Source organism: Octopus sinensis, linkage group LG10, assembly GCF_006345805.1.
Source record: "Octopus sinensis linkage group LG10, ASM634580v1, whole genome shotgun sequence".
NCBI classification, from domain to species: domain Eukaryota; kingdom Metazoa; phylum Mollusca; class Cephalopoda; order Octopoda; family Octopodidae; genus Octopus; species Octopus sinensis.
The window spans coordinates 42232230-42246759 of NC_043006.1; the positions used below are offsets into that span (position 1 = coordinate 42232230).

At 37.9% G+C, this 14530-nt stretch overlaps 1 protein-coding gene across 1 annotated transcript in view; it reads left to right on the forward strand.

Moving 5' to 3' along the window:
- The window catches only part of LOC115216605 (neuronal acetylcholine receptor subunit alpha-7-like), a 974486-nt gene that overhangs the window by 901216 nt on the left and 58740 nt on the right, over window positions 1–14530 (forward strand). Inside the window, exon 8 of the mRNA XM_029786079.2 lies at window positions 3832–4088. Coding sequence (XP_029641939.1) covers window positions 3832–4088 — 257 coding nt within the window. The remainder of the gene's footprint in view (window positions 1–3831; window positions 4089–14530) is intronic.

Sequence of the window (14530 nt, forward strand, 5' to 3'; positions counted from 1 at the left end):
AATAACTGTCATATGTTTAGTATTTTAACTCTCGTTTGGATTACATTTAACTTTCGAACTGCCATGGAAAAGAACAAAATGGTAATATACTGAAACGGAATTCATCTGCTGCACAGCGTTTCCTGATACATAGAAATTCTTGCACAAATTAGATGTATCACCTAGTATCTAATACGTGTAGGGGGTGTCTGGGAAGAGATTTCTTCAGCAGAGGTGACAAGATGTAAAGAACAGGGAATCAGTAAGGTTGCACGAGAGGGTGTTGAAAACTTCTTAGCTTTAAGGGTATCGCGAAAGGCCTTCCGAGTTTTTTTTACAAGGATTAGAATAACCGAAGGCCTGCTGCAATAAGTATGTGAATCTGAGAGGTGATTATGTTGAATAAAATCATAATTAACTGATCCTCCTGTATTTTCTTTTACCCAAAGCCAGGAACTTTTCCACACCCTCTCGTGTGTCTCAAAGACACAAAGTTCTATGAAAGGAAAATAGTGATTTTCTTGCAGTTATTTATATAAAAGCAATATGTAACGGCTGAAATGATGTGAATACTTCCCGTTCTCGCAAGTAAAATGAAAAGTATCTGAAATTTTATAACAGATCTGTTTCGGAATAACTGTCTCTCACTAGAGAAGATATACCAACATTTCTTCGGTTGCTCAGACGAATTTTTAATCTAAATCGATATGCGTTGGCTGTATCCTAACACAATATTACATTAACAGCCGTCCTGACCTGCATATAATAGATAGTTGGTCTTGTAGTAAATTAAATAGGCAGAATACATATAGCTACATTATACATGTTTCAGATTTTCTGAAATACGAGATGATTTTCTATAGACAGATAAATAGATAAACAGATGGATAGACAGACAGACAGATATATATGCATTATATGTATATGAATTAGAGAATAACCACCATGTAGCAATTCAACAATGATATGCTTAAATCATACCATATAGAAAAAAATTAAAGATACGATGAAACATTTACCTAAAACTAAAGTACGAAATAATAAATAAATAGTATATAATTAGTAAATAGACTACACGTGTTTATATATATATATATATATATATATATAATATATATATATATATACATATGTGAAGATGTATATATATATATATACACACATCTGTGTAGGTATATATCTATAGTTATATATATATATGTATATATATATATATATATATATATATATATATATATATATATATGTATATATATATATATATATATGTGTGTGTGTGTGTGTGTGTGTGTGTAGGTATATATTTATAAATATATATATATATACATATGTGTAGGTATATATCTAAATATATATATTTATACATATGTGTAGGTATATATATATATATATATATATATATATATATATATATATACATATATATACATATATACATATATATATATATACGTATATATATATATATTATATATATATATATATATATAATATATTATATATATATATACACATAAATATATCGTGGCACTAAGTCGGTTGCGACGACGAGGGTTCCAGTTGATCCGATTAATGGAACAGCCAGCTCGTGAAATTAACGTGCATGTGGCTGAGCACGCACTCCAGAGACTCGTGTACCCTTAACGTAGTTCTCGGGAAGATTCAGCGTGACACAGAGTTTGACAAGTCTAGCCCCTTTGAAATACAGGTACAACAGAACCATGAAGAAAAAGTGATAGAAAGTTGTGGTGAAAGAGTACACCAGGGTTCGCCACTCACCCCCTGCCGGAGCCTTGTGCAACTTTAGATGTTTTTGGTCAATAAACACTCACTACGCCCGGTCTGGGAATCGAAACAGCGATCTTACCACCGCGAGTCCGGTGCTACTTCTACTGCAAAAACACGCCCCGGTGACCACGTACATTACTCAGCTATCCAGAATGCACTAACTATCGCTTATGTTTACATGGCCGTGCTGCGAGGCTGCACATTTTTTATGCGGTTTCATGTACTCGTACCCATCAGTATAAGATCAGGGAACAGAAAAAATATACGAAGACGCCTGACCCTAACAAACGTCGCAAAACGAGTGTATCTTCTACAGAAGATAGAGGTGATCAAGAAAATACGTGACGGCGGAAGCTTTTCTACTGTGGACCACGAGTTTGATACCAATGAATCTATTACAGTGTGTGGCGTTGAATCACTGATTCATTTATCAAAATGTTTTGGTGTGTGTGTTTTTCTTTATTATTTGATGGTGGGTTAGAATCAAACCCCTGTGATAAACGGAGACGTATATATTTGGAAGTAAGATTACCTCAAATTTGTGGTTTGCTGCTTCAGAAGACTTCAGAAATCATCTTTAAATGATAACCTTATTCAATGATGATATTGTTTTGTTCTTGTTTAACTCCAGGTCTACACTGATCGAACCACCCTATGGCCATAGACGTTCCGGCTATAACCAAGCCGTTTTTTTCCGTTCTCACACAATACACTCCAAACCACCTTATTCAATATGTATTCCATCGCTTCAGAACGTTGTTCATGATATGATGAAAATTTGACTGTTATTTCTAGGAGGTGAGCTACAATATTGAGGCTCCCACATTGGCTTGAGGTCTTCTTCTAAAAAATATTTAAATATTTGATCGTTTTATCGCTACTAAAGACCAAAGACAGATCAATTTCTTCTTCATTGCTGCAGCTATTATTGATAAATTATTATTCCAGAAACGTGTTACTCGTCAATTTCAGGATTTATGAAGAAATGGTAATACCGATTTTTTTTTTATTTTCATTCCCTACCTTCCATTTAAAAGAAAGTTAACAATGGGTTTTAATACTATTTCTGTATTCATTTCAGGAACTCAGAGTAATTCTTCTTATTAGGTTATTCTAATCCAAAACCAGTTACTTGATTATGTTTCTGTATTTCTTTCTATGCCGGGTCCCTGTTGCTATTTCTGGGGCTAGAAATCTAATTTTTGTTTTGTTCTCTTTCTTTCTCTGTATCTCCCTCTCCCCCTCCCTCACCCTCTTTCTCCATCTCTGTTTCTCCGTTTTACTCTCTTCCTCTCTGTCTCTGCTGACTGGGATTTTTTCAACTTCTATTTCCACAATAACCCTCACTCTTTGAAGCCCCTACAGGGTCTTCATTTCAGCAAACAAAGAAGTCTTTTATTGTTGATAATTTATTTACTTCAGTCATTGAATTGTGGTCATGCTAGAGCACTGCCTTGAAGGGTTTAGCCGAACAAATCAACTTCGGTATTTACGTTTAAGTGTGGCACGTATTTGATCGGTTTCTCTTGCCTAAACCGTTAAGATACGGGAACCTAAACAAGCGGCGGGTGGACATACAGAAGCACAAAGACACACATACAAACACACACATCTCCGTTTATCATGGGGATTTGATTCCAATCCCCCGTCAAATAAAAATCTAAACCCTTTATGGACGAGAAACCCAAGGTTATCCCATAAACCGGCTTTGCCCATTTTTAACATATATATTAAATGTGATCTCGTGTGTACCGTTGGCGATTTTTTTTCCTCTATCTTCCCTTCTCTGGATCTTTCCTTCTCCTATGTTTCCGACGAAGAGCTCCGCTCGAAACGTTAAACCCTCCTTCTTTCCTGAGCGTCCAATAATACTATATTTGTTCCACGTCCTCGCGTTGTTATGTTTTTTTGTGCTTTCTTGTTTGGATTAACTTTATATATATATATATAACCACACAAATTTGAGCTCATTTTTTAAATATATTTTAACATTAACGTTTTTTTATGTTATTTCTATTTTATTTATTTGTTTCTGTTTTTTTTTTTTGTTGAATTCTATTCTAGTGCTAACGAAGTGTTTGATGCCACATACCCGACAAACGTTCTGGTCTCTTACAATGGATTTTGTCACTGGGTACCTCCTGGTATGTTCAAAAGTACATGTCAGATTGACATCGCCTGGTTTCCCTTTGATGATCAGAAGTGTACACTCAAATTTGGTTCGTGGACCCACGATGGGCGTTACCTTGACCTTCAACTTGATGGAGACGGTAACGGAGATACGTCGAGTTTTATAAGAAATGGAGAATGGAAGTTAATAGGTGAGATAAAGACAACATCCATTTTTTAAACATGTATACGAGATTAGTTTGCACCATTTTATTGTTTTTTTGTTTTTGTTACTGTATCTCGGGAAGGTCGTTATTCCGATAATAAACACACGCACTGGTTCTATTTCACGTCCTTATTTTTATTTTCAACTGGTTAACTATTTAACCAGTTAATTAATAATCAATTGTTTGATTAATCATTTGGTCAAACAATCAATCAGCTAGGTCCGTCGAAGTCCTTTCCTCACCACTGGCAATCTAATCAATGTCATGCCGTCCTTATCCCAAGTCTGCTTCAAGCCTGTTAAATAAAAATAAAGAAGTGAAATATAATCAGTGCGTGTGTTCATTACTGGCATAATAACTCTCCCAAGATACAACAATGTTTCAGCACACGAGACCACATCAAGCATCTTGCCATCCAAATACAAGAAAGAAATCCTCATTCTGTATGTCTGTGTGTGTACGTGTGTGTGTGTGTGTGTGTGTGTGTGTGTGTGTGTGTGTGTGTGTGTGTGTGTTTGTGTGTGTGTTACTATAAATTCTTCTGTTGAATTGACATAAATATTCTGAATGTAAGTCAGTCATGAAACATCAGCATTTCTTCTGACTCCCACCTTTAGTTCTAACGGAAGGGCAAAATAAAATTTGCATCCATAAAATTTCATTTAACTTCACCAAAGTTTTTGGACAAGTTTCAAAATTTAAGCCATCTTTAATTATTAAACATACTGATTTGTCTGCCCCCTTTTTCAATCCATACAGCCCCCTTCTTTATATAAGCATGCTTGTACGTATCTACATATTTGAATATTCAAATGAATGAAAGACGAAAGGTATACATGCAAACTCTAAATTGCATATGCATGCGTATATATTCTGAGAAATGTATGATCATCTGATTCGCATTGAGGAAGAATGTAAGACAGAATTATGCGTTTGCGTGTGAGTACGCATATAAATCAGAGTGAAAGAGATAGAGAAATTACATTCAAATACATCAGATGAATGATTCTGTCATATATATATATATATATATATATATTATATATATATATATATATATATATATATATATATGTCTAAGTTAGGTTATATTACAAGCCTTAACACGGCTCTCTAAAATATTTTCGTACAAAAAATTCTAGCTTTACTCGTTGAATCTATAGTATCATTTGGCCGAAAATCTTGAAATGTTTCGTGCATGTAATACTAATTAGTTTACTTGTTTTCATTAAAAGAAAATAATCTATGAATAGTTATATACTATTTAGGATGTTGCACTGTTCTCTAAGAACATGTGAGACACAAGATATTGGTACGGTTCTCAATGAGATATTAACGAAAATTCACATAACATTTGTATATATGTATTTAATAGTGAATATAAATAGACAGATAGATAGATAGATAGTAGATAGATAGATAGATAGATAGATAGATAGATAGATAGATAGATAGATAGATAGACAGACAGACAGACAGACAGACAGACAAGCAGACAGACAGATAGATAGATAGATAGATAGATAGATAGATAGATAGATAGATAGCTAGATAGATAGATAGATAGATAGATAGATAGATAGATAGATAGATAGATAGATAGATAGATAGATATGTTTCTTTATTAGCCACAAAGGGCTGCATACAGACGGGACAGATTACAAAGTAGAGCTTTTCTTTTTGGGGGAAAGAAAGAAAAAAAAGGTGGGTAGGTTTTCGATCAAAAGGGATCGTAAAAGGGAAAGAAGAAGGGAAAAAAAGAAAAGAAACAAAAGAAAAAAACGATCAATAGGGATCGTGTATCACAGTGTTATGATGTACGGTGTAAAGGGGGAGGCATATAAGGTTTATCCGTGGGAAGAAAGCCTACGTAAAAGACCACAGTAGCTTCGGTCAATATTGTTACATGTTACCACATTTGTTTGCAAGTAGGTAACTCTCTGTTTTCAATTTCTGGGTTCATAGGATTATGCTCAAGGTGGCTTCGTCATTCATACGTGCCATCCTTGTTACATTCACCCATCTTTTTTTAAAACATTCGCTAGACAAAACTTGCCTCTCTTCTCTCACTTTCCTTTTCAAGTGATACTTGAAGAAGTTGATGAGAGATTGACCAGAGAGGAAAGTGTTTGTCTCCAATCTTTTCAGACGCGTCCACCAGATACATTCTTTCGCCATAGCCAAAAGTATGATGAAAATAGCTCTTCCTTCCCGTTTAAAGGAAGGAGGCGTGACGACATTGACGATAGACTCGGCTGATAAACCGACTCGTGACAGCAGACGTTCGACATCAGCCCACAGGTTGGAAATTGTTAGACACTGTACGAGTGCGTGCAGAACGGTTTCGTCGCTCTGACTGCATCTCAGGCAGGTCGGTCCCGTGTTTCTCGAGCCGTGTCTGTAGAGCTTATCCCGAACGGGTAGCGCTTCTCGATACCACTGCCAGGCCAGGGATCTCTGGAAGTTGTCCATTGGCCCTGGTCCGAAAGTCGTCCTGAACAGGCGGGTCAGGTATTCCTCGTCGACGTCCAGGTTCGCCCCGAGATCGTCGTCGTACCTCCCCTCCACTAATCCCCTATAGAATTCTTGGGTTGTGTTGAAGTCACTCAAGGTCGACCCGGGACAGTATAGTTGCTTGAGAACAACGCAACACTCGCGGTGCCATTCGCCCTTTCTCGGCCTCTTTTTGATCCACGACTGCAGTTTGGTCATAGCGACGAGTTGCGGGAAAGCGTGCCTCACAAACGGTGACCACACCTGTTCACCGTCGTCTACGTAGAGCCTGAGGTGTCGCAGTCTCAGCGCGTGTCTGCGCATCATCAACCACGGCATGCCCAGTCCTCCTTTTAACGGGTGTTGACAGCAAATGGATCGCCTGACCATCGGGACGCATCCTTTCCACAAGAAGCGAAAGAGAATGCGTTCTAGTTTGGTGATGGTAGGGTTGGGACAAGGCACGACGGTCAGGCGGTAGTAGATGACAGTCGCGATGTACGAGTTCGCCACCTCCGTCCGACCTTTTAGGGACAGTTTCCTCTCGGCCCATTGCCTGGCGAGAGTGACCACCCTACTCGTTATCTCGTTCCAGTTCTTCTCCATTTGGAGGTCCGGACCAAACCAGACCCCGAGCAACTCGGCCGGACCGTCGGTCCAGCGTCCCACGACGGAAGCGCTGCTGGACGGCATGGGTTTGCTTCTCCAGGTGCCGAGTCGCAAGCCCACTGATTTTTCCCGGTTGATTTTCGCTCCTGTCACCGCTTCGTAGTCTTTCAGTGTCTCGCCGACCTGCTCGATGTGTTCGTGGCTAGACACTATGACGGTGACGTCGTCCGCGTATGCAGACACGCTCGTCTCGCATCCCAATTCTCGCGGGATGCCCCTCAGAGTTGCCAGCTTCCGCAATAATGGCTCGAGAGTCAATACGTAGAGAAGCGACGAGAAGGGGCATCCCTGACGGACCGAACGTGTAATGTCGAAAGGTCTCAATAGATGTCCATTTACGCGAATGCCTCTGTACAAAGCGGCTATCCAGCCGCGGAAGACGGGACCGAAACCAGCCATTCTGAGGACAACCTTCAAGTATCGATGGTCTACCCTATCGAAAGCTTTCGATTGATCCAAATTGATCAGCGCCCCACCCATGCCAGCTTCCTTAACTACCATGTCTATGATGTAGTGCATCAGGTGGAGGTAGTCATGGATGCTCCGGCCCGGCACGTCGCACGTTCGCGCCTTGTCGACCAGTTTCTCGATGACAAGCGCTAACCTCTTGGGTAACACCTTGGCCAAAATTTTCAAGTCTGCATTAAGCAGAGTGATGGGCCTAAAGTTATCTATTACATTCCCCTTGTTTAGATCTTTCTTCAGCATGGTTACGGCTCCTCGGCTCGCAAAACCAGGAATGCTCCCGTTTTGCTGCCAGTTGCAGTACACCGCTGCCAAGACGTCTCCAAACAAGTCTGGCATACAACTGTAAAGCTCGTAGGGTAGACCATCCAAACCCAGCGATTTGTCCCTCAAACATTCTGCCATCGCGTCCTGCACTCCCGCCGCCGTGAAGGTACCTTCGCAGCGCCCCGCCTCTCTTGTCGAGAGTCGTGGCAGGCTGTGTAGGTAGGCACTGAAGTCCACCCTACGTTCTTGCCCGCCACTCGTCCCGAACAGTCGGGCAAAATGCTGTTGAAAGGCCTCACACACTTTACTTGGCTCGAGCAATTGGCGCCCCTGTTCATCTACCAGAGACCGAATGGTGGCTTTGTTGCCCTGTTGCGCCTCTGCCACCCGGGCCTCTCTCGCGGCTCCAACACCTTCGTTCCCTAGAGCACGCATCCTAGCTCTGACAACACACCCTTTGTGTTTGGCGTTGAAGTGTTGATCGAGGGCCAACCTCGCCGCCAAAACGTCGGATGCGATGCCGCTTCTAATTGCCTCTTCTAGCTTCTTAACTAGCTCAACCTCTACTCTATTTCTATCTATGGCTAGTGCTTTGCTGTACCTAATCGCTTCTGCTTTTATTGCTCTCTTGAGGGCAAACCACCATTTCTTGTTGATGATGGCTCCCGTCAAAGCCCTCTTTACTAGTGTGCTAATCCGGTCTCTGAAAACCTGTCTCGATGGGAAAGACGTTTAGTTTCCAGTATCATATGTGTCTTACCTAAGTCTAGCGTACATGTCACAAGTTTGCGATCCGTGTAGCTGACTATGTGGAATTGTGGACACCCTACGCTATCTCTGTCTACTGTCCTACACAATATCCTATCTAGATACGATCTCGACGACCCGATGCGGTTGCTCCATGTCCACGTTGGCGCATCTATACACACAAATATGAACACATGAACGCGCCCAAAATTATATATGCATATAGACGTTTGACATTGCTTAAATCTAGGTCGCCTCTCAACCAACAGGCCTATGATTAATGGCACTCTAGCCATGACTATCTTGTCCTTTTTTTATAAGCATAATGTACCTCAAGCTACATTATGCAATGTCTCCTATTTTTAGGGCTTTATGGCTTTATGGTGTGATTTGAGAGGGATTTGGCTGTTATGTGTAGCAGATCAAGCGACTACAAAGGGCTTTTTCCGTTGATATTTAGGTGACACGTCGAAACCGAAACCGAAACGATAAGGCTGTTAGCTGCAAGAAATCGAGTTGACATCTGATGCTATGAAGAATGCCACAAAGGAAATATTATTACAAAGCTAAATTCATGTCCTTCTAGATCGATCCAAATGTTGAATGGAACATGCCGCTCAATATCAGAGCAGAGCAATGGAGTCGTTATCTTAGCATTTCAGGATATCATATTAAGAGGCAGTTATTATTCTTCATTACAATGAACCTATTTCTATCGTAATGATCTATTGAATAAGCGACTCTCTGCTCGTTTCAGACGTGATTTATGGTCATTTGTAACACCCAATGAGCAGGTTTATCTTGCTAAAATAGACATTGTTCTGCATTTTATTCTCGGCCAACCAGCAACAACTGATATTTTGCTTCACTTATCAAAAGGATTAAAATCCCAGCAAATGTGTTAAAAGTCAGAAAATTCAATAAGTACCGATAAATATTATATTATCTGTGATTCTTTACTAACTTTTAGACTTGGAAAAGATTGCCTTCTGACGTAAAACGACACTTGTATATCAAAAACTGCTATGTTAAGTCTGATACTGAAGACTAAAAAGACAACAGTAATCAAAGCACAAAAATATCAGTATTCCATTCGGTTCATATTTATTTCTCAAATGTCTTGATCACTGAAGCATTACGTTTTTGTTTTAAATTACGTTCAAGATCCGTTTTCGTATATATAAATATCGAAGTCGATTTATGTGATCTTTTCACTGTTTTATTCTTACTAAAGTTATCGATCTTTTAGAGATATATATAGGAAAGTGTGCTTCGTCTCAGATATTTGTTATGGCTTTGAGGAAGAAGTACGCGCCCATGATCTTTTGCAAGGCCTTGAACCCGCAACTTATGCATTACTGTAATAACACATCGAGTTATCATCAATTCCGTGACCTACCCGGTGTACTTAGAACAGAATAGATTCCGCTGGGACCATGTGGTGATGTAGTAAGGACCATGTGGTGATGCGAAAGCAGGAATATTTAGCAACTGAATCCGGATCCCTAAATTCGAAGTAAAAAAAATAAACTCAAGATTACGATCGAGATTCGCTATATTATTTACCTAAGTCATCAAAAAACTTTGACCCAATCAACACTTCGCCTGGAACCTGGAATTTTATCTTCGGAGCGATTTATTCTGAGCCAAATCACCTCTATTTATTCAGTGCATTTTAGCCACTACTGACAAACGGTTGATGGAATACATCAGACCGGAAACAGAAGGCAGCAGCTGACCAGGGCGCTGTAACAACACAAAAACAATGAACGGACAGCGATAGTAACATACAATGACCAGCTAACCTTTTGACAGCTATTATTATCACATCAGACCAAGAACAATAATCTCCGAATTATCTCAATATTTTGTCGTTCATAGCAGCGACATTTTTTGTTTACGATAATAATAAATATATTTTTATCAAATATCTCAAACAAATTTCAGTATTCTTTATATAACAAGCTTAATAACCAAAATATATATGGTTTCTCCGACCACCCGGTTTCCACATGGTCGCCATCAATACATGTTCACGCACACAGACTCATACACACATACATACATACATAAAACAGTGCTCCACAATGTGTTTGCAGTGCCAGCAACAGGCCCAGATTCGAAAGCTGATTCGAAGACTACAGATCCAAGCCATCACTGGAACTGTAAAACTTTCCAGAAGTTTATCATTTAAGTATATTTGAGCAGGTCTATACATGCAAGTATATGCAAAACATACAAATCTGTACATATACATACACATACATATATATACATATACATACATATACATACACATACATATATATACATATACATACATATATATACGCATGCATACATACATACAAAAATACCCTGTTGTTGATGTTGAAATTCCAATGAAGGAGCCTTGGATCTAGATTAGAAACTGGCTCTATCGGAAAAAAATCTTGAAATAAACTGACTAATGACATACATACATACATACATACATACATACATACATACATACATACATACATACATACATTACCGACCATGTCTTATCTATCTGTACCAGCAACTTCTCAATGGGAACAGTAGTATACCATATTAGTTAGCTCTGGCAGTGACAAAAATTGATCCCTAAATGCTGAACGCCCACATGGCAAAAATCTACCGGCCAGTCACATGTCAGAACTTAATGTATAAGGTATATACAACATGCTTAAACCTCTTACTCTAAGACCATTGTGAAACCAGTAATATCTTCACAGCAGAACAAACAGCTGGGAAGAAGGGAGTTTGGGGATGTACCGAACAGTTGTTAATCAACAAAACTGTGACGTCAGAGGTGCGAGAGCATAGGAGGAACCTAGTTTCAATATGGCTAAACTACAAGAAAGCCTTTGATTCTGTTCCCCACTCATGGATTTTAGAAGCCTTTCAACTTGCTAAAGTTTCAATGAGTATAGTCAAAGCCACAGCTCACCTGACTTCATCGTGGGCCACCATCTTGAACTCAAACACAAAGAGTAACTGTATTATTAATGATAGAATACGGTATCGCAAAGGCATATTCCAAGGAGACAGTCTCTCTGTGATGTTGTTTATACTTTCTGTAAGCCCTTTGTCATTCATGTTAAGGAAGTCTGAAAGATATTTCACTGGTTCACAAAGAAATAGAAATGCCAAAATTACACACAGTTTTTTTGTGGATGACTTGAAACTTTATGCAAAGAATATGCATGAGATGAAAAAGAGCCTTGACCTAGTTACAACATTCTCAAAGGATATAGGGTTGGAGTTTGGTCAGGATAAATGTTGTTATATAGTTGTGAAAAGGTTCCGATTTTGATGGGCATGCATTTGCAATCCAGGAACAGGAAATATCAACCAAATACCTGATGCACAAAAGGGATAGAGATGCAGGAAAAGCAGTAAAATGTAACAAACGATGCAGAATTTGTGGTGTTAACACCGAAGATATCAGCCACATCATATGCAGTTAACCGAAAATGTTATCACGGTATATCTACTGATGAGACATGATGTAGCTAGGATATGCTATAATTAAATCTGTCGGAAGGATAACCTCGAGGACAAAGAAATAAAAACCCACAGTATGGTAGAAGTCATTGCTACTCAAAATAAAAAGGAGTACTGGCGGAATGTCCCAGTGAAGACTTCAATAAAATGTAAGCACAACAGACCTGATATAAGGATTTGGGATAGAGAAGAGAAACTGTGTACAGTAGTGGTAATTAGCTGCCCAATAGATGTTAGCATAAAGCTGAAGATCAGTGAAAAAGAGAATACCTACGCTGAACTATTGAGAAATCTGCAGTTACTCTATCCAGATTACAATTCCAGGTATATGCCTGCAATTATCGGGGCCCTGAGATATGTAACACTCTACCTAAATACTAATCTTTAGAAATTAGACTTCTCAAAAGCAGAATAGCGAAAGCTAATTCGAAAACTACAGATCCAGTCCATCACTAGAACTGTAAAAATCTGTAAACTTTTCCAGAAGTTTGTCATTTAAATATATATGAGCCTGTCTAGATATGCAACTATATATATGTGAATACATAAATAAAACAAAATATACAAATCTGTACACATACATACATATATATATACATACAAAAATACCCTGTTGTTGATGTTGAAATTCAATGGATCTAGGTTAAAAACCGGCTCTTTCTCCGTTGGTAAGAAATCTTGAAATATACACACACATATAAACCAGATAGATATCCATATGCAAAATAATTCCGATTATTAGAGCTACGGTACAGCTACGAGAATAATCCCAAGCACATTTGAAAGTAATTAGACTTTGCTCTGTCATATTTGTCCATATATGAAATGTCGTGAAAATAACCTTTCGTATCTTCAAAATAGTAAAGCGTGTCTCATAGAATCACAATCATTTTAGTAAGGCTTTCAGACGAAAACAACATTGCGTTTGCTTGGGGTTCATAACTCTCTGTCTCTCACTCTCTCATGCTTATCTATCTATCTATCTATCTATCTATCTATCTATCTATCTATCTATCTATCTATCTATCTATCTATCTATCTATCTATCTGTCTGTCTGTCTGTCCCTCTCTCTCTCTCTCTGTCTGTCTGTCTATCTATCTATCTATCTTATATTTTCTTTTCTCCCTTTTCCATTCTGTCCTTAATATACATTCGTTTTGACCAAGATGCTTGCTTGTTTCAAGCAAAACTTCCTTTTAATGCACGCATTATTAGCATGTGCCACACACAATCTTGCGTTTATATATATTACTTATGTAATATACATGTGTTTATATTACGTATGTAAATGTATGTATATATCTATATATATATTGTGTGTGTGTGTGTATTTATCTGTATATATATATATATATACACACATGCATCTATATATACTTTATATATATATATATATATATATATATATATATATATATAATATATATATATATATATATATATATGTGTGTGTGTATATACAGTATATATCAGTGGCGTTTCCAGTATAGCCGTCATGCAGTGCATGCCTAAGATGAATAATCGAATGCGAATAACAAACTGGTTTTTAATGCAAAACTGCCATTTTTATGGGAGACAGTTCAGAAAAGAGTACAAAACATACAATATGCATGTCTTACGTCAATTATATGGCTTGGATTCTTTTACATTTGGTTTTCAATCTCTGGCTTAAAGTATGTGTATGTATGCGTTTGTATTATATGTGTGCGCGTGCGTGAGTGTAAAAATATATATGTATATGTATGTGTGCAATATATATATATATATATATATATACGCTCTGGCGTTTGCTAAATTTTCTTGAGAACAAACCTTTCTTAGTGGTAAGACCATAGAGGTGTCTACTTCTAGCATAATGGATGCCCACTTAGTGGTCATCCCTCTTATATGTGTATATATATATATATATATATATAAAGACTCCGATAGAATAAATACTAGGCTTACTAAAAATAAGTATTGGGAGCGATTTGCTTGACTAAAGGCGGTGCTCCAGCATAGTCGCAGTTAAATGAAGTAAAGGAATAAAAGAATAAAAAGGATATATATATATATATATATATATAATATATATATATATATATTGGTAAAAACGGTAAGATAACAAAAGAAAGAGACCTCAATATTATGTAAATAGAGGAAATTTATCTGTAAATTAATATGTGGCAATATCTGTGTGTGTTTGTGTGTGTGTATATATATATACTTTTTCCTTTTATTCTTTTACTTGTTTCAATCATTTGACTGCGGCCATGCTGGAGCACCGTCTTTTATT